This window comes from Marmota flaviventris, chromosome 2 (assembly GCF_047511675.1).
Source record: "Marmota flaviventris isolate mMarFla1 chromosome 2, mMarFla1.hap1, whole genome shotgun sequence".
NCBI lineage: Eukaryota > Metazoa > Chordata > Mammalia > Rodentia > Sciuridae > Marmota > Marmota flaviventris.
Window position 1 is genome coordinate 174,364,081 of NC_092499.1, and position 21,011 is coordinate 174,385,091.

A 21,011-nucleotide genomic window follows, 5' to 3' on the forward strand; every position below is an offset into this window, starting at 1 on the left:
CCAAGTGTGATAGTACACACCTGTAATTCCAGTGACTTGGGAAGCTGAGGCAAAAGGATTATAAATTTGAGGCCAGTCTCAGTAACTTGGTGAGACCCTGTCTCAAGATTAAAAGAAAAGGCAGGTGCTGGGAATGTAGCTCAGTGGTAGAATACCCTGGGTTCAATTCCTAGTATGAGGAAAAAAAAAAAAAAGAACAAAAGAAAAAGAAAATTCATCATGAAATTGACTTTTCAACAAGTGTACCAACACAATTCAATAAGAAAGAATAGTTTGGTCAACAAATTGTGCTGAGATAACTGGATAGCCATAATCAAAAGAATGAAATTGGATCCCTTTCTCACACCATATAAAAATTAATTCCATATGAATCTAAGACTTAAATGTAGGAACCAAAATTATTATACCCAGAAGAAACATAGGATTAAGTTCTCATGACCTTGGATTAGGCAATAGTTTCTTAGTTAAGATGCATAAAACAAAATAACAAAAATAAAAACAAATAAAAAAGAAAAGTTAGATATTTAAAAGTTTTGTTCTTAAAAGGACATAAGAATGTGAAAAAAGGGGCTGGGCTGGTATTGTGGCTCAGTGGCAGAGTGTTTGAGGCACTGGGCTCAATCCTTAGCACCTCATTAAAAAAATAAACAAATATAACGAAGGCATGCTGTCCATCTACAGCTTGAAAAAAAAAAAAAAAAAAAAGAACATGAAAAGAGCAGGGCATGGTGGTGCACACTCCCAACAACTCAAGAGGCTGAGGCAGAAGAATTGCAAGTTCAAGACCAGCCTCAGTAAATTAGTGAGGACCTAAGCAACTTAGTGAGACCCTGCCTCAAAATAAAAAATAAAAAAGGCCTATGAATGTAGCTAAGTGGTAAAGCATCCCTGGGTTCAATCCCCAATACCAAAACCAACCAACTAACCAACAAAAAATAAAATGGGCTAGTACTGTAACTCAGTGATAGCTCATCTCTGAGTTCAATCCCCAGCACTGGGGGATCAGGAGAAAGAAATGAAAAGACAACCCACAGAATGGGAGAAAATTTTCACAAATCATATACCTGATTAGGGATTTGTATTTAGAATATATAAGGAACTATTACAACTTAATAATAAAATAACAGATAATACAATAAAAATGGACAAAAGATTTGAAAAGACGGTTCTCCAAGTAAGATAAAAGTAGCCAACAAGGTCTTGCATGCCTGAAATCCCAGGGCTTGGGAGGTTGAGGCAGGAGGATCTGAATTCAAAGCCAGCCTCAGCAACAGTGAGGCATTAAGCAACTCAGTGAAATGCTGTCTCTAAATAAACTACAAAAAAAAGTTCTGGGGGATCTGGCTCAGTGGTTGAGTGTCCTTGAGTTCAATCCAGGTACCAAAAAAAAAAAAAAAAATATATATATATATATATATATATATATATATATATATATATATGTATGTATATATATATATTGTTCTATATATATGTGTGTGTTATATATTATTTACATATATAAAACACACACATATATATCATATATATATAATATATATGTATATATCCGGCAAATGCAAACCCAAACCACAATGAGACACGGCTTCATATCCACTGAGCTTACCACAACCAAAGAGATAGATGTGGAGAAATTTGAACCCTCAGACCTTGCTAGTGAGAATATAAATGGTGCTCTCTCTTTGGAAAACAGTTTGGAATTCCTCAAAATATTAAACATAGTTTTCCAAGAGCACTAAAAATGTATATCTATGCAAAAATTTATAACAAAGTTCCTACTAGTATTAGCTAAAAAGCAGTAAAAAAAAAAAAAAAAAAAAAAAAAAAAGAAAAAGAAAAAAAAAGGTGGAAACAACCCAAATATCCATTAACTGATAAATGGATAAGCACAGTGTGTGGTATTCATATAATGGAATATTTTTCAAACATAAAAAGGAAAAGGAAGAAAAATTCTGATCCATGTTACAACACGGGTAAACCTTACAAAAATTATGCTAAATGGAAGAAGCCAGTCACAAAAGACCACAGACTGTATGATTCTGATTATATGAGATACTCATAATAGGCAAATTCAGAGAAAGATTGATGGTTGCCGGTGGCTGGGGTGGTTGGGGGAAAATGGGAAATGAATGCTAATAAGTACAGAGTTTCCTGTTAGTATAATAAAAATATTCTAAAAATGGCCCAGCATGGTAGCTCAGGCCTGCAATTTCAGCGACTCGGGAGACTGAGACAGGAGATCTCAAATTGGAAGTCATCCCTCACAACTTAGCAAGACTGTCTCAAAATGAAAATGAAAAGGGCTGAGAATGTAGTTCAGTGGTAGAGTTACCCTGGGTTCAATCAATGCTTAGTAACAAGGAGGTGGAGGAGTTCTAAACATAATTGTGGTACTTTTAAAAATTAATACAATGAACACAACAAGAATTGGAAAAGTTGTATTTGATGAGTCTCATGGCTTGCATCACTTCATCTGACACAAATCCAAAATCATACTTAACTATAAATGGGAATTGAATCTTGAAAGATTTGCAAACTTCCAACTTGTGGGAAAACAACAAAGTTGAACTCAATGTGATGGGGGAAAAAAAAAAAGCCAAAGACGAATTTCTCATCTGCTTGCAAGGGACAGTCTCTGAACAATGCCAGGGCTTACTTAAAGTTTTAGGAAGTCTGGCCTGTAGGGACTGGTGGTCTTCCAAGAAGTTGGCACATTTAGCAATTAACAGATTCAGCTGTTTTAGACAGTGTGGTTACTTCAACAAGCACTGAGGACGGGCTTTTGAAGCCTAGTCACTGGTGTGAAGCAATTGCTCATTGGCTAGTGTCTAGAAACCGAGAGCTGTCAATGACTGGCTGATTTTCAGAAGCGTGGGCCTGTCACTGATTTACTTTTAGAAGCTGTAGAGGACTGGCTGGTTTTCAGAAGCTAAACCCCTGGAGTGAGGCTGTCGCTGATTGGCTGATTTTCAGAGCATGTGTACTAATGTGAAGTTACCTCGAATGGTGGTTACTTGTTCAGTATTGGGATTTGAATCAAAAAAGTCTTTTCCTTTCTTGAATTTGTAAAACATGTACTTTAAATTTGTACTGTTTGGTCTTCCTTCAGCGAAATATGCCGGAGACGCCACAGGGATAGTCAAGAGCTTTATATGGAAGGAGAATATTCAGCCAGTGCCGTCATTTAAGTGATGGAAAGGCCAATTATTGTGGTGGAAAAAATAGCTCTAGCGAATTATTGTAATTGTTAAAAGATGAATACAGGGAATTTAAAACATCCTGACAAAGTCAATCCACGACACAGAACGAAATCATTAAGTAGATCTTGTACATACAGGATGCCTGGTAATCCTACCAATAAAATATTTCCCCAATTTTACAGAGAAAAGGACTGGTCTTTGGCCCCGCAGTCAGAAGCGGGTCGAGCCAGAATCTGAAGAGCAAAGGGCCGGGGTCCTTGGCTGAGAGCCTGAGCCCCTATTGCTCAGGCCCTGCGCAGGGCTGGGTGAGCACTGCTAATGGGAGGGCTGCTAGGAATCTGCGGGGTGTTTGGAGGGTGGGTGCGCAATTAATAAGCAGCCCTTGAGGAGAGAGCAGCGCGGCACCGGCCCGGGTGTCCCAGCGATGAAAGCCAGGAGCGGGGAAGTGCCCCAGCTCCAGAAGGTGCAGCGGAAGGTTTCACTGGAAGCCTGAACTGATGGGGCGGGGCTGGAGAGAGACTCCGCCCCCAGAAGCGTCCGTATGCGTGGCTGGGGGGCGCCGGGCAGAGTCTCACTCGATTATCCGGGGTCTTATAACAGGGCAGAGCGGCTCCCAGGTATCTCTCATACCGGGTACTCCTGCCCGCAACGTCCCGCCCGACCGCCTCGCTGTCTAAATAGGGCGGGGCCCTGCGGCCTCCCATTGGCCCCCCACTCCGGGGCCGTCCCGACGCCCCCGTCCGCGCCCCGGATTGCGTCCGCCCCGCCTCTCGACGTGCCCCCGCGCGCCGCGCCCCCTCCCACCCGGCACACCCCTCCGCCCCGCCCGGCCGCAGAGGGCCTGGAGCCGCCCGGCGGGCCTTAACGACCCTCACAGTGGCACGGTCCTCCTCCGCAGCCTGCCGCCATGGACATATACCCCGTGCACCAGCTGGGGCTGCCCCGCTCACGGTTCCCCGGCAGCTCCGGCCGCGGGTCGCCCTCCGTCAGGTACGCGGGCCCGAGGCCGCAGAGGGGCGGCCAGGCGGGGGATGCGGGATGTCGGGGTCCGGCGACGCCTCCAGCCGCAGGGCGTGGCCCGACATGGCTTCCTTGCGGACGATTCTTAAAACGGCTCCTGGAGAAACGTTTCCCCGGAAGGCGCCCTCTATAGAGTCAGTCCCCTTAATGGCTTCGCTACGGACAACCCTGCAACGGTTCTCTGTGAAGACCCCCGCTATTGTGACATCCCCATCCCCGTAGAACGTTTTCCTTTAGGAGAGGGCGTCCTTTAGAGAACCCGCAGTGTCTTCCCTCTGGATAACTCAGTTGCTCTGGTGGTGGAATAGAAACAGCTCTCTCTGAAGTCTCTCGCTCCTACACACAATAGCTTCCCTAAAATAGAACCCTGAATGCGTTCCGCTCAGAAACCGCTTACCTATAAACCCCGGCTATTGTAGGTGTCTAGAGCCTTTGCCCGTGACAGTGGCTCCCCTAAAGAGCACCCCTGCCCACTACATACACACCGAGAGCATCTCCCTTATTGCGTGTTTCCCACCTCCCCCTGCCCCAGCCTGAAGCAGGACACCCCCTCAGTCCACGATGGGGAGCTCAGATTGGAGGGAGATGGAGGGCAATAAGGGTCGCAGGAGTGGAAATTAACTGGATGGGGAGGGAAAAGAGGGTCCGGAACCCCCGAAAGCTCCTGATGCCAGATCCCTGAGCCTAGAGACAGCCTCCAGCTGTCTTGGTATGGTGTGGGGGCTGGCGTTGGAGAGGATTCTTTTGCCTCCTTTTTGTATAAAAGGATCCGTTTCCAGTTTTTATTCCCTGTGTCTTTGGGGCTGACCTTGATAGTCTGGCCATTGTTCATGACCGGCCTGGTATTGGGCTGCAAGAAGAGTGTGGAGGTTGGAATGATGGAGGGGCTGCAGCAGAGATCTTTGATTGGGAGGGAGAGCTAGCAATGAGCTTTAGTGCTGATAAACTGTCATTAAACCAGACGAGGGTTTTTTGTTTGTTTGCATTTTCTTTATCCCAGCCACTTAACAAAGCGAATATGGCTTTTTTCCCTTGAAAGCTTATTAACTTAGGTTAAATGGTTTTTCCTATATTCTTGTTATGGTACTTAAGGTGGGGTGTTTTTTTTTTTTTTTTTTTTTTGCTTGCCAAACTCTTTTTTTTTGTGGGGGGGGGGGGGGCGTTGTTTTAACTAGACCAAATTCATGGAAAGCAAGAACTCATTCTTAGAATTCTGTTCCTCCTTTACTTCCTGGAATTCCTTCCCACATCCCAGCAACTAATATATGTTTGTTGAATGAATAGAGGATGGAAGGAGGGACTAGTTGGTAATGAAATGATGCATTTAGGAGTCCTTATTTACTTCTAATTCATTGTTAGGGGAATTTCTTTGCCTTTCAATGAAATTTCTTCTAAGCTTTACAGTTTCAAGTGTTCAGTTGATTATGGTAACCATCTCCAATCCATCCCAATGTTTATGCCAGATGGTTTCACTGTTTGAAAGTATTTGAACTTTGTATAGAAATTTAGAACTTGGAGCAGCCATCCCTTAAATCCAGCTCTTTGTAGACTTAGGGGTTTATCCCAGATCATCTTGAACTCAGGAATTGTTATTTGAGTTTTTTGAGATTTCTGGGAGGGGTGGGGAGGGGTGGGGAATCAACTTTATGGTAAAAATTCATCTCTAAAGTAATTGCAGCCGTCTTGTTTCTAGTAACATAGCAGTATGCATTTTGTTGATTTTCTTTAAAGATAGCATTTTATGTTAAAAAGAAGTATGTTGTCTGTCTTGTATTAGACATACCCAAATTCTGAGTCTTTCATCAAGTGGTTTGCATGAAACTTGTTAGACTTCAGACCTGGATAGTGAAAGGAACACCAAGGCCTGAGTTGTTCTATACCTTTGGTCAAAGAAATTTGGTGAAGGTTTTCCTTCTTTCCCCACTTCTAGTTGAACTTCTTTCCTTACATATTCAAACCTCCCCCAACCTTTTTTTTTTTTTTTTGGTACTGGGGATTGAATGGGGGGGGGGTGCTGAGTCACATCCCCAACTTTTTATTTTTTATTTTGAGACAGGGTCTCACTAAGTTGCTGAAGCTGTCCATGAACTTGCTAACCTCCTGCTGCAGCCTCCCAAATCTCTGGGATTATAGGTGTATGTCACAACATCAACCTTTCCCTCACTTTTTTTTTTAATATTTTTTTTAGGGGCTAGGGTTGTGGTTCAGCAGTAGAGCGCTCACCTCGCATGTGTGAAACCTGGGGTTTGATCCTTAGCACCACATAAAAATAAATAAACAAAATGAAGATGTTGTATCCATGTATAACTAAAAAATATATTTTTTTAGTAGTAGATGGACACACGATATCTGTTTGTTAATTTATTTAAAAAACATTTATTTTTTAGTTGTAGGTTGACATAATACCTTTATTTTTATTTTTTTATGTGGTGCTGAAGATCGAACCCAGTGCTTCACGCTTGTGCTCTACCACTGAGCTACTGCCCCAGGCCCTTTCCCTCACTTTTGACACTGAATGTTCCTACCAGGTTTGGGCTCAGCACTTTCCTGTCACCCATATTTGGCTTCTTTGCGGCTCTCTGACTCCTGAGTGATGAAAGAGGCAGGCCTAACTGGTGAAGTTACATTCCTAAAAATCCATAGATAGCATTTACAAGTGCATGGTTCTCTTCTAGTAAGGGAATGGAGCTCAGGAGTTAAAATATTGTTGCTCAGAATTAGAGATTTCCTTTTAAGTATATGATAGTCATCAGTGCTGTCCATCAGATAATTTTTTGTTTCTGTCTCCTAACCCTCTGGTAGAATTGTACTTGCCTGCCCCTTTGAAGTTGGATATGGCCCGTATATTGCTTTAGGTCAGTGAAATGTGTGTAGTAAAAATGTGTAGTCCTTCATGATAAAAGCTTCTAGTATGTAATTTGTCATTCTTTTTCCTTCTATCATGATGGCTCTTGCTCCAAATCATGGTTACTGTATCAGTGTAGGACCAGAGTATAAAGAGTGAGGAAAAGTTGAAATGCCACTGGAATTTTGAAATTATTACTAAAATATAATGTAGTCTATCTGGACTAGTATTAAGAAATTGGTGGAAATCTGGCTGAAATATACTTTCCTACTGCCAAAAAATTTTTTTAACAGATTCCTGCTTGGGACTTATTTAACAATTTAAATTTCACAACCTCTTTAAGCAAATAATCCATGTTGGATGCCATGGATACAGACAAATAAGGCAATTAGATATCTATTAGGCAACTCAAAATGATCATGGTCTGGTGTCAAGAGTGATTGGGACTATGGAGATATTGTCCATATGCTGGTGACTCCCAAGTTTTTATTTAAGCCAGCAGACTAAATAGCGATCCAGGGAGTGATTACACAGAGCAGAGTAATGTCCAAGCCCTGGGATAGTGCCTGTGTAAAGTAAGAGAAGAGTGAAAAGGTTAAAAAAACAAAACAAAAACAGTGTAACATTGTTTTCCAAATTCTGAAGAAAAATGGTTTTCTACCACTGAGGCAAGAGTAGAATCAAGGACAGAATCAAGTAGTAGAATCAAAAGTCAAATAATACTGTTAATTGTCTGATGAGAACTAAGAATAAACTATTAGATTTGATAATGTGGAGGTCATTGATGACCTTGACAAGAACAATTTTGGTACTGTGGAGTCAAGAGGAAATGAGAAGAATTGAAGAGTGTCATAGTGACATTCTTGTGTATATGAATATATAACAACAAATCTCACCATTATGTATGATTATAATGTACGAATAAAATGTGTTTGTGGGGGGGAATGATTGTTGTAAGGGAGAGCTGAAGAATAGGACTGTAATTGGAAGGTCATGAGTTATTATGCATTTTTTAGCCAGGCACAGTGGTACACACCTATAATCCCAGCAACTCAGGAAGCTGAGGCAGGAGAATGGCAAGTTCGTGGTCAGCTTCAACAATTTGGTTAAGCCCTAAGCAATTTAGCAAGACCCTGGCTCAAAATAAAAAATGAAAAGGTTGGGATTGTAACTCAGTGGTAAAGCACCGCTGTGTTCAATCTCCAATACAAACTAAAAAAAAAAAAAATTATCTTTTGTTTTTAGGTGGACAGATTGTTGCTTATATATAAATTACTGAGAATGGTGCAGTAGGGAAGATAAATTGATTAAATATAAAGAAGGGACTCTTGAAGGGGTAAAATCCTTGAAAATAGGTAAGAGGAAATGGGAACCAGTAAACAAATATATATGTTGGCCTCAATCTCCATAAGGACATTTTGTCAGTAGCAGATTATATGAACTCAAGTACTGGTGTGTTGGTAGTTTGGGGGCGAGAATATATGAAGTTCTTTTCCAAATATATCTATATTCTCAGATAAATAAGATGGAAGGTCTTCAGCTCAAAGTGAAGGGTGGGAAAGTGTTGGATGTTTGAGGGAAAAGAAGTGTAAAATTCATCTAGGAGAGTGGGAAAGAATGAGTTGAGTAAGGAAGTGCTTTAGGATTGTCTGGCAGCACAAGTTCTCATTTAGGGTTTGTGGTTATAATTTTTTTTGTAGTATTTGAAATTGAACCCAGAAGTGTTCTACCACTGAGCTATATCCCATTCCTTGCTGTGGTTATAAATTTAAGAAGGCCAGGTATGATGGCATGTGCCTGTGACCCCAGCAATTTAAGGGACTGAAGCAGGAGTTTGACATACCCAAACTCTGAGGCCAGCCTTTGCTTTTTTATAAAAAATAAAAGGGGCTGGGAATGTATGTAGCTCAGTGGTAAAGTACCCCTGAGTTCAATCCCCCCTATGCCCCAACAAAAATTAAGATGAGACCCAGTTAACACAATTTACATGGTTTCCTACAACTGTGTTGAACTGGTTGGATATGAGTGATATGGGAGAGAGTGGCAGAAGAATAGAACACCACCGTTGTAAAAGCAGAGTCAAACTGAGAGGTGAAGACAATGGTGTGTACTGAGATGTGCATGAATTAGGGTAGGATTCGCAATAGTATAGCAAAAGAGAATGATTCAGAAGCTAAAATCTTTAGGGAATGAGGAGGACTGAATGACCAGGGACCTGTAGATGTGTGCAACAAGGAGAGAAGAGTGGGTGGTTATTAGTTGACAGCATGAAGAAATCATCCAAAAATAAAATTTCTCAGAATCAAAGGACATGAGTTTCCATATTAAAAAGACTTGCCAAGAATCCAGCACAATATTTGTGCCAGGGTTGAGGGTGTAGCTCAGTGTAGAGCACTTGTCTGGCATGCATGAGACCCTGCGTTCCATCCCCAGCACTGAAAAAGAAAAAGAAAAAAAAAAAATCCGCGCAAAGGCATGGCATCAGGAAATTTTTGAACACTCTTAAAATCTAGGAACATCTATAAATTGCATAGAAAGGGTAAGATATTATGGGATTCAAGCTGGTTGGAGACTAGAAAATAATGGTGCAAACAGTACCTTCTGAAGGAAAGTGGATTCCTACCCAGAATTCTGAATCCAGCCAAACTCACAGGTGTGAGGAAAGGATCAAGACATTTCATACATGCAAAGTCTTAAAATTTGACACCCCATGCACATTTTATGAAGAAGCTACTGGATGATGTGCTGTGGCAAAATAGTCTATAATCACAGGTTCCTGTGCCTGGCTTCTCTCTACTGGTTATAGGTGGGATTTCTTCCTTATCAAGGGACTCATAGGAAGGACCTTTTTTTTTTTAACCCTTGGAAATTACCAAAAGGGAGGAGATCATTTTTAATTGACATTTTCCACATTGCTTCCCCTAGTGCTCAGATCAGTGTCTGGCACATAATCTGTACTCACTAAATATGAACTGCTATTGACAGCTATTATGAAACACTGCTTGCACTAATTATTTATTGAGTGAATAGGGAAAAATTGAAGTGAAGCAGTGGGTTATGTTAAATTTCATGGGTGTGTAGAGAATAAGAGTCATACTTGTCAGCTAGCTAGGTGGTGAGAAATTATTCATAAAAGTGATGCTCTACTGAGAACACTATAATTAAAACTTCCCAGAGGTCAGTTATTTCTTCAGGTGATGTTTATTGGCCAGTTGCCAATGAATTTTTGGGTTACAAATCTACAGAAGTTATAAATGTAGTGCAGATGATCCTTGCCTTAAGAAAACAAAATGCAAAATGCAAAGCAAGATTGTGCCCTTGAATGTCTGAATATGTGAAGTTTCAGCCTGTAATATACTTCTTGGATACTGGCCAAGGAGGCTTGGTGTGCTTCTTTTAGAAGCAAAAGGGTATACTTAGTTAAGCTTTTTTGGCCTTATTTCTGCCCCAGAGGTAGAGGCCTCACTGTTGCCTTTTTACCTGTGTCTAGGATGATAGCATACTGTGGACTCCTATCTGGTGAACATCATGGCATTAGTAGTATACAATATCTTGACTGGTTCCCAGTTCTGGGGCTCATCTCTCATGTCATAGCATTTGGAGAAGGGGGAGTGAATGATGAGAGATGTCTTACCTTGTATGTTACACAGTTTAAATTATTGTTTTTGTTCCAAGATTAAAAATAAAAATTAAAAAATTAAGAGAAAAGTAGGTTTCACAATTTGGGTACTTAAAACCATTATCTGTGATTTTTGAGCCCTGGTTTGAAGAAAAAGTAGTTCATTTAGCATGCTTTTTGTTTTTAAGTAATTTTGGATTTATAGATGAGCTGTAAATATGGTGTAGAGTATTCCTATGTACCCTTTCATGCAGATTTCTCTAAGGATAATATTTTACATATAACCATGGTGTTTATCTCAAAACTAAGAAGTTAATAGTGCTATAATACTTTAGTTTACTTAGTAAACTTTAGTTTAACTTGGACTCCCAACTTTATTTGAATTTCCTCAGTTTTCCTACATGTTCTTTTTCTATTCCAGGATCCACTTCAGGATTCCACACTGCATTTTTATTTGGCATGCTTTTAATAGTCAAAGAAGGGAGGGAAAGTAATTGTGGATGCTTTCTGAATGAAGATTTGTGAAACGACTTTACAAAGAGCAGATTGTTTGAAGAAATACTCATAGAAAGCAGGAGAAAAGGAAGAAAATGGAAAATAAGGCGTCATAACACTGGAATATAGTCAGCAGACTTCTACATAATGTTTCCCTATTATAGTGGTTAACATTTTCTGAAGTTCTTGAAGTTAATTTGTAGAGTATTCCCCCACATCCCTCAGTCCTCTACCACTGAACCAAATCCTCAATCCCCCCTCCTCAATTTTTTTTTTTTTTATTTTGAGATGGAGTCACTTAAGTTGTGGACGCTGGCTTCTTGCATCAGCCTCCTAAAGTGTTGGGATTACAGGCATGTGCTGCCACTGTGCTTAGCTCTAGTTTTTAGAGTATTTAATTTAGAAATTGTAAATATTTGTGAATTGTGATTAGGCATGAGTTTTAAGTTTTAGATAAGGTGGCCTATCATTTAGGAGCTACATTTGGCAATTGGTAAAAGAAGCCTGGCAAAAATGACATTAGAGTTTATTGTCTCTTGTTAAAGAGTTATATTAGGAAAAGATAGACCAGTTCTGGTGTAAAATCATCAAGTTTACCATGCCTCTTCTGTGTTTGTATTTTATTATTTTTAGCAAGTGGCTTTTATCTTTACCTTAGCCCCATGGTCACACAATGGTTGCAGGATCTCTTCAGTGCCATCGTATCTGTCAGGCATGAAGATAAGGAAAGGAGTATTCCTCTTAGTCAATTCAGTACCCTCCATGTTTTTTTCCATACTGTGTGTTGAACCCAGGGCCTTCTACATGCAAGATAAACACACTACCACTGAGCTATATTCCCAGCTCTTTTATTTTGAGACAAGTTCTCACTAAGTTGCCCAGAATGATCTTAAACTTGTAGTCCTCCTGCCTCAACCTACCAAGTCAGTCCCCCCTTTTAAATTTTATGTTTTCCATATTTTTTAATTGGTACCTTATTGTTGTGCATAATGTTGGGATTTATTGTTATATATTCCTGCATGCACACAATATAACAATATAATTTGGCCAGTGTCATGTTTTAGTATTTCCCCTTTTCTTCCCCACCTCTCTTCCCCTGGTCCCTTTCCTCTACTCTACTGATCTCCCTTTGATTTTCATGAGAAAACCCCCCCCAAGCTTTTTTTTTCTTTTTTCTCCCTAGCTTCCACAAATAAGAGAAAATATACAATCCTTGACTTACTGAGTTTGGCTTATTTCACTTAATGTAATGTTTTCAAGTTCCATCCATTTTCCTGCTATTAAATAACATAATTTTGTTGTTCTTTATGGTGGAATAAAACTCCATTATGTATATATACCACATTTTTTTATCCATTCATTCTTTGATTGACACCTAGGCTGGTTTCATAGTTTGGCTATTGTGAATTGTGCTGCCATAAATATAGATATGCAATTATCACTAAGTTTGATGACTTAAAATTCTTTAGGTTAAATACTGAGGAATGGTGTAGCTTGATCATATGGTGGTTCCATGCCTAGTATTTTTTTTTTCAGGGTACCAGGAATTGAACTCAGGGGCACTCAGCCGCTGAGCCACATCCCCAGCCCTATTTTGTATTTTATTTAGAGACAGGGTCTCGCTGAATTACCTAGTGTCTCGCTTTTGCTGAGGCTGGTTTTGAACTTGTGATCCTCCTTCCTCAGCCGTGCCCGGCTACCATGCCTAGTCTTTTGAAGAAGCTCCAGGCTGATTTTCATAGTGGTTGTACTAATTTACAATCCTGCTAACACTGTAAAAGTGTTCCTTTTTCTTCACATCCTTTCCAGCATTTATTATTGTTTTATTCTTGGTGGCTCCCTTTCATTCAGTATCCTTTAAAGAGCTTCCTAGAAGCTTCCACTTAATGACTTCTGCATAAGTCTCATTGGTTAGCTTTAGAAGCAAAGAAAATGTGCTTATTTCTGCTGCAAATAAAACAGGGTACTACTAGTAAGAAAAGAAAATTAGGAGTAGCTTATACAACTATTTATTTCTAACACAGGGAGGTAGCTGTGTGGAATGAGTTATATTGCCTTGAATTAGAAATGGCTTTGGTGAGCTGCACCATAACTGCTGGGAGAAAAATTGAAGTCATTAACTAGTTAAACAATGCCAGCTTCAGTCATATCATATATGTGTTTATATCCCTTCAATTTGAGTCACTTTATGGGTTAGTGGTTAACTATGTATTGGCAGCATCATTGACTTTGCTTTTTCCATTTCAGATGTTTCTTTAGTAAAGACATCAGTGGGAGATGGCATTTACTGCCTTGCCACACATCTTATTTCTGCCTTTCTTCCAAGTCTCTTATTTTGCAAAGGGAAGTAAAAGCTGCTTTAATGCAGAGTCAGGTTCCGTTTCTTTCTTTCTTTTCTTTCTTTCTCTTTCATTTTCTATGGTACTGGGGATACAGGGCTTTGCACTTAAGCACTCTACCATTGAGCCACATCCCCAACCCTTTCTTTCTTTTTTTTTTTTTTTTTCCTTTTGAGACAGGGTCTTGCTGAGTTGCTCAGGCTAGCCTTGAACTTATGATCTTCTTGGTTCAGCCTCCAGTGAGCTCATTTTAATCAGTACCTGAAGTCCAGATTAATGTTGACCTGGCTTTTATTACAACTACTGTTGATTTAGTCCCCAACATTTTATTATGAAGAATTCCAAAAGACCAGAAAAGTTGAAAGGATTGTTCAGTGAACATTTATGTATGTGTGTGTATGTATGTATGTGTGTGTAATACACACACACACACACACACACACATATCTTCATGTTTAGGTTCTATACTTAATGTATTTGTTCTATTCACCTTATCATATATCCATACTTCTCTTCATCCATCCTGTTTTTTAATACTTTTGAAAATAAGAAGTAGATATTAATGTGCTTTAATCCTAAACATGTCTTGAGATTGATTTTGTAATTTGAAGAATGTTTTACTGGGCATGGTTCTGCATTCCTCCAATCCCAGTGACTCAGAAGGCTGAGGCAGGAGGATTGCAAGTTCAAGGCCATCCTCTGCAATTTAGCAAAACCCTTTCTCAAAATAAAAAAAAAAGTACTGGGGAAGTAGCTCAGTGGTAGAGCATCCCTGGCTTCAATCCTCAGTATAAAAACAAAATAAAAAAAGAATGTTTTGTTTTACAAATGACAAAAACTTGACTCAAAGAATTTAAGTAAAGAAGGAAATGTGTTGGTTTACTTGGCTAGAAAGGAATATGGAGATTTAGACTGACAGGAGGAGCTGAGCTGCAAGGAACTAGGGCCTTATGCATTAGAACCAGGACTCTGCTATCGAGATGGTTTGCTTTATAGTCTGTGCTGCCTTTCATTTCTTATTCTCACTACCTTTCTGCTTTTTTTTTTTTTTTTTTTCCTATCAACATGCCTTGCCCAAGTCAGGAAAGATGACTTCCACATTCTTTTTGCACCATGACCCTGGAGTCCATTTCTCCTCTAACCCTAAAACGTGTCCATGGAAAGGACTTCAAATGACCTGGCTTGCCCTGGTAAATCATGATGGGATGCTGTGGCCAGGAACAAGCAAGAGTATATGTTACCTGGCAGGGTCAGGATAGAGATGGAAAGCATGCCAAGTTAAGTGTATATCTAAGAAAGCTTCCCATTCATTCTTTAAGCCTTTCATAATCCTGGTGCTTGATTAGGAAAGGAGAAATACAAATGTAAAAATCCTAAATAAAACAGTAATATATTGAGTCTAGAATATTACTTCTAGCACATATAGATTTTGTCCCAGAAATGCAAGATGAATGAACTGTTCATTACTAAAAAGTCTATTAATGAAATTATCAGACAAGTAGTAGTAGCAGACCCCCCCCCCAAAAAAAAAAAACCCAGCTGCTTAAAATTTTTAACTCTCATTTCTGACTTAAACCAGCTGTTCATGATAAGGTTCTAGCCAATATGAGAAAAGCCAAAGAAATAATCATCTGTTACTTGGAACATTGCAATAGCCTCCCCGCCCCTTTCTTTCTTTCGCTTTTGTGATGCTTGGCATAGAATCCAGGGCCTCAATGCTTACATTGCTTACATGCTAGGTAAGCAGTCTACCACTGAGACACATCCCCAGCTCTGCAGTGGACTCTTAATTGGTCTTCCAGGTTCAACTATTACCTCCCTTCTGTTTGCTATCAATACAGCAAATAGAGGGATCTTATTAAAATGTATTTCATATTAGTCATTCCTCTTTTCAAAGTACTTCTAGCAGAAATTCAAATCATCAGCTACAAGACCTTAACTAATCTGCACCCCTCCTTTTAATGTAATCTCTTACTATTTTCTTCACTCTGTTCCATGCACATGGATATCAGGAACACTCCCTGTAGCACCTTTAAACTTGCTTCATAACTGTGATTTCACTCCCAGTCTTTAAGCAAAGGTATTCTTGGTGAGGTCTTTCCTGATATTTCTTTTAAAACTCTAATCTACTCTTTTCCTAAGCCTCAAATTCTCCTACTTACCACCATATGACAAATGTATTTTATTTATTTTATCTCATTGCTTCTGCATTGAAATTTAAGTTCCGAGGTTTTTGTCCCAGGGATTTTTGCCCTTTCTTTCATTGTTAAATGCTCTGAACAGTGCCAGGCACAGAATAGGTGCTCAAAACTTGATGAATTAATGATTTGGGATAAAATCTGAAAATATTTGAAAAGGAAAGAAAACTATTAATTCACTACTTGGAAAACTTAACAAAAAAATCTATTAAAATTAGAGTTTAGCAAATATAAACTTTGAAAAATATAGTGGATTCAAGATAGCATTCAAAATGGGGACAAAAATTATACGATGCATAGGAATCAACCTAATAAGAATATGCAAGACCTATTTTATAAATGAAAATATAAAATTTTAGAGTATGAAACAGAATAGGAGGGAGAGATGTTTCTGAGTGGGGATTTCAGTACTGTCCAGACTCAATATGATTGTGAATTCTCAACAGACTTTTATGGAATTTGACAAGCTATTTTTATACTTCATCTCTTTTTCTTTCTTTTTGGTACTGGGGATTGAATTCAGGGGCACTCAACCACTGAACCATATCCCCTGCCTAATTTTTGTATTTTACTTAGAGACAGGGTCTCACTGAGTTGCTGAGGCTAGTTTTGAACTCTCCATCCTCCTGCCTTAGTTTCCCGAGCTGCTGGGATTATGGGCATGTGCCACTGCCCACCCCCACTGTTTTTATACTTCATCTTGAAAGGAAAATGTTAAGGAATACTCCTCTGTGGGACCTTGGCACATGCTACGTAGCTGTGATCTCACTTCTGGGCTTTATGCAAAGGTACTCTTGGTGAGGCCTTTCCTGATAATTTCTGCTTAAAACCTCAATCTACTGTCTTTCTAAGATTCACAGTTGTGGAATCTTTTATTTTATTTTATTTTTTTAGTTGTAGTTGCACACAATACCTTTATTTATATGTGGTGCTGAGGATTGAACCCAGGGCCTCGCAAATGCTAGGCGAACATTCTATCACTGAGCCACAACCCCAGTCTCACAACTGTGGAATCTTTAAAGCAATAATAGAAGGACTTATCAGTTACAAAATAATCTATATACTAGAAAACTGAAGTACTAGCATACCTTAAGAGCTCTGATTATTTTTTAAAGTGTAATATTTCTGTGAGAATAGATAAATGGATCAAGTAAAGATCCAAATGTTAGATTTAGCTACATAGGGCAGTTTATCATATGCTACAAATGGTATTCTAAATCAGAGAATTGAAAGGATCAACATATGGTCTTGGAACATTCACTTATATTTTGGGGAACAAAGTACAGTTACATTCTTGCTCCACAAAAGTAAATATTCCAGAGCTAAGAAAAAAAAATTCACAAATGAAATGCTGGTGTTTATTATTTATGATGCTGAGTGGAGAAGGCACAAAAGGAAAATAGAAGACCCTTAAGCTTAAAAGTAAAGGTAGACTTAATTCTATAAAACTTTGACATGAAAGTGTAGAGGATTGAGGAAAATATTTGCAACATATAGCCAAAGAACAATTTTTTTTTTTGCAATGTGGTGAAGTATACAATGACTAAATAGAAAGTGGACAAAGAACATGGATATGCATTCATAGAAAAGAAATGTAAATGATCAATAAACATTTCCCTAGTGATTAGGGAAAACAAATTATAACAGAATAGGTGAATGGTTTAGGAGAACAGTGTGGTAAGATCTATCAGATTTTAAAATGCAGTCTCTAAGAGACTCACCTTGCAGTGCTACTTTTAGGTCTCTACTGTACAGAAACTTTGCTTGTTCTAAAGATGATATATACGGTTGCTTAATAAAGAATTATTTGCAATAGCAAAATAAAATAAAACCCTGTAATGTTCAATTAACATCCAGTTAAATTAAAACAAAAGATAAAGTATATAGAAGGATTTTTTTTGGTTTTGTTTTGTTGTTGGGTTTTTTGTTTTGTTTTGGTTTGGTTTCTTTGTAGTATTAGGATTGAACCTAGGTGCATTCTAGCACTGAGCTATACTCCTAGGCCTTTTTCAATTTTTAGTTTTTGTTTTTTTTTTTTGAGACAAGGTTTTGCTAAGTTGACCAGGCTGCCTTGAACTTGAAATTCTCCTGCCTCAGTCTCCTGAGTTGCAGGCAAGTGTCACCATGCCCATATAGTGTACCACAGTCTTTTTTATTTTTATTTTTATTTTTTTATTTTATTGGTTGTTCAAAACATTACAAAGCTCTTGATATATCATATTTCATACATTTGATTCAAGTGGGTTATGAACTCCCATTTTTACCCCGTTTACAGATTGCAGAATCACTTCGGTTACACATCCACATTTTTACATATTGTCATACTAGTGACTATTGTATTCTGCTATCTTTCCTATCCTCTACTATCCCCCCTCCCCTCCCCTCCCATCTTCTCTCTCTACCCCATCTACTGTAATTCATTTCTCTCCCTTGATTTTTTTCCCCTTTCCCCTCACATCCTCTTTTATGTAATTTTGTATAACAATGAGGGTCTCCTTCCATTTCCATGCAATTTTCCTTCTCTCTCCCTTTCCCTCTCACCTCTCGTCCCTGTTTAATGTTAATCTTTTTCTCATGCTCTTCCTCCCTGTACCACAGTCTTTAAAGTGAGTTTTAGCAAGCTCTGAAAGAAAATGTACGCCAACTAAGAATTCTAAAACCAAGCTTCACATTTAAAGATGAAATAAAAACCTTCCATGATAAACAAAAGTTAAAAGAATTCACAACTAGAAAGCCTGAACTACTGAATATTCTCAACAAAATATCCCATGAAGATGAAATGAAAAGAAAAAAGTGAAAACCAGCAAAGGGAGGAACTACATTAAAGGAATAGACAAAAAGGAGAAATAAATTCAAATTAATAATCAGAAATAAACCAGACTGACTGGGAATACAAATTATATCTCAATAATAACCTTGAATGTTAATGGCCTAAACTCATCAATCAAAAGACAATAGACTGGGGTTGGGGATGTGGCTCAAGTGCTCGCCTGACATGCGCGGGGCGCTAGGTTCGATCCTTAGCACCACATAAAAATAAAGATGTTGTGTCCACTGAAAACTAAAAATAAATATTAAAAATTATCTCTCTCTCTCTCTTAAAAAAAAAAAAGACATAGACTGGCAGATTGGATTAAAAAACAAGACCCAACAATATGCTGTCTCTAAGAGACTCACCTTGCAGGCAAAAACATCCACAGACTGAAAGTGAAAGGATGGGGAAAAAAAATATCACATGGATTGTGTAAATCAAGCAAGGGGTTTCTATCCTCATATCACATAAAGTGGACTTCAAGCCAGAATTAATCAGAAGGGACAAAGAAGGACATTTCATACTAATAAAAGGAATTATATATCAATAAGACATAAAAATTGTAAATATTTATGCCCCAAACAATGGAGCATCTATGTACATCAAACAAACCCTTCTCAATTTCAAGAATCAAATAGATTACACACAATAATATTTGTGTGTAATATTTCAACACACCTATATCATCACTGATTGATCCTCCAAACAAAAGCTAAACAGGGCTTGGGTTGTAGCTCAGTGGTAGAGTGCTTGCCAAGTATGTGTCAGTTCTTGGGTTTGATTGTCATCACCACATAAAGATAAATTAATAAAATAAAAAAGTATTGTGTTGCTGGGCACCCTGGCACATGACTGTAATCCCAGCAGCTTGGGAGGTTGAGACAAGAGGATCTGAGTTCAAAGACAGCCTCAGCAAAAGTGAGGTGCTAAGCAACTCAGTGAGACCCTGTCTCTAAAATAAAAACTACAAAATAGGGCTGGGGGTGTGGTTGAGTGCCTCTGAGTTCAATCTTTGGTACCAAAAAACAAAAAAACAAAAACTACATTGTGTCCATCTACAACTACAAAATTAAAAAAAAAAAAAAAGAAATTATAGAACTAAATAATAAATCAATAATTTAGACTTAACATATATAGAATATATCATCCATCAAGGAGCAAATACACTTTCTTCTCAGCAGCGCGTGGATCCTTCTTTAAAATAGACCATGTATTATGCCTTAAATCAACTCTTACCAAATGCAAAAAATTGGAAATAATACCCTGTATTCTAGCAGATCATAATAGAATGAAATTAGAAATCAATGATAAAATAAAAATAGAAGCTACTCTAACACCTGGATACTCTATTGAATGACAAATGGATAGCGGAAGAAATCAGGGATGAAATAAAAAATACTTAGAGATAAGTGAGAATAGTGATACAACATATCAAATTCTGTGGGACACTATGAAGTCAGTGCTAAGAGAAAAATTCATTGCATTGAGCTTATTCCTTAAAAGAATAAAAACTCAACAAATAAATAACATTACATTTGAAAGCCCTAGAAAAAGAACAAATCAACACCTAAAGTAGTAGAAGGCAGTAAATAATTAAAATCAGAACTGAAATCAATGAAATTGAAACAAAAGAAACAATTCAAAAAATTGACAAAACAAAAACTTGTTTCTTTGAAAAAATAAAATTCATAAACCCTTAGCCACACTAACAGAGAAAATTCAAATTACTAAAATTCATGATGATAAAAGAAATATCACGATGGACACAACTGAGATACAGAAGATAATCAGAAAATATTTTGAAAATTTATACTGCAATAAAAGAATATCTTGAAGACATTGACAAGTTTCTAGAGATATGTGACCTACCCAAACTGAATCAGGAAGACATATACAATTTAAACAGATCAGTTTCAAGCACTGAAATAGAAGATGCCATCAAAAGCCTACCAATTAAGAAAAGCCCAGGACCAGACGGATTCTTAGATGAGTTCTATAAGACTTCAAAGAAGAATTAACACCAATACTCCTCAAATTATTCCAAGAAATAGAAAAGGAGGGAATGCTTCCAAATTCATTATATGAAGCTAATATCACACTGATACCCAAACCAGACAAAGGCACACTAAAGAAAGAACATTTCAGACCAATATCCCTGATGAACATAAATGCAAAAGTTCTCAATAAAATTCTGGCAAATCATATACAAAAACATTAAAAAAATAGTGCACCACAATCAAGTGGAGTTCAACACAGAGATGCAAGTTTGGTTCAACATATGGAAATCATTAAACATAATTCATTACATCAGTAGACTTAAAGACAAGAATCATATGATCATCTCAATATATGCAGAAAAAGCATTTGACAAAATACAGCACCTCTTCCTGTTTAAACAGTAGAAAAACTAGGGATAGTAGGAATATACCTCAACATAAACCCAAGGCCAACATCATTCTAAATGGGAAAAAACTGAATGCATT

The 21,011-nt window shown here is 38.2% G+C and overlaps 1 protein-coding gene across 2 annotated transcripts in view; it reads left to right on the forward strand.

Moving 5' to 3' along the window:
- Positions 1-3,757: 3,757 nt before the first annotated feature.
- Positions 3,758-21,011, forward strand: part of Dnaaf9 (dynein axonemal assembly factor 9) — a 149,793-nt gene continuing 132,539 nt past the window's right edge. For both annotated transcript variants that reach the window (XM_027953746.2, XM_071608793.1), the window contains exon 1: positions 3,758-4,190. In XM_027953746.2, the coding sequence (XP_027809547.2) occupies positions 4,108-4,190 (83 nt within the window). In that variant the 5' untranslated portion in view covers positions 3,758-4,107. The remainder of the gene's footprint in view (positions 4,191-21,011) is intronic.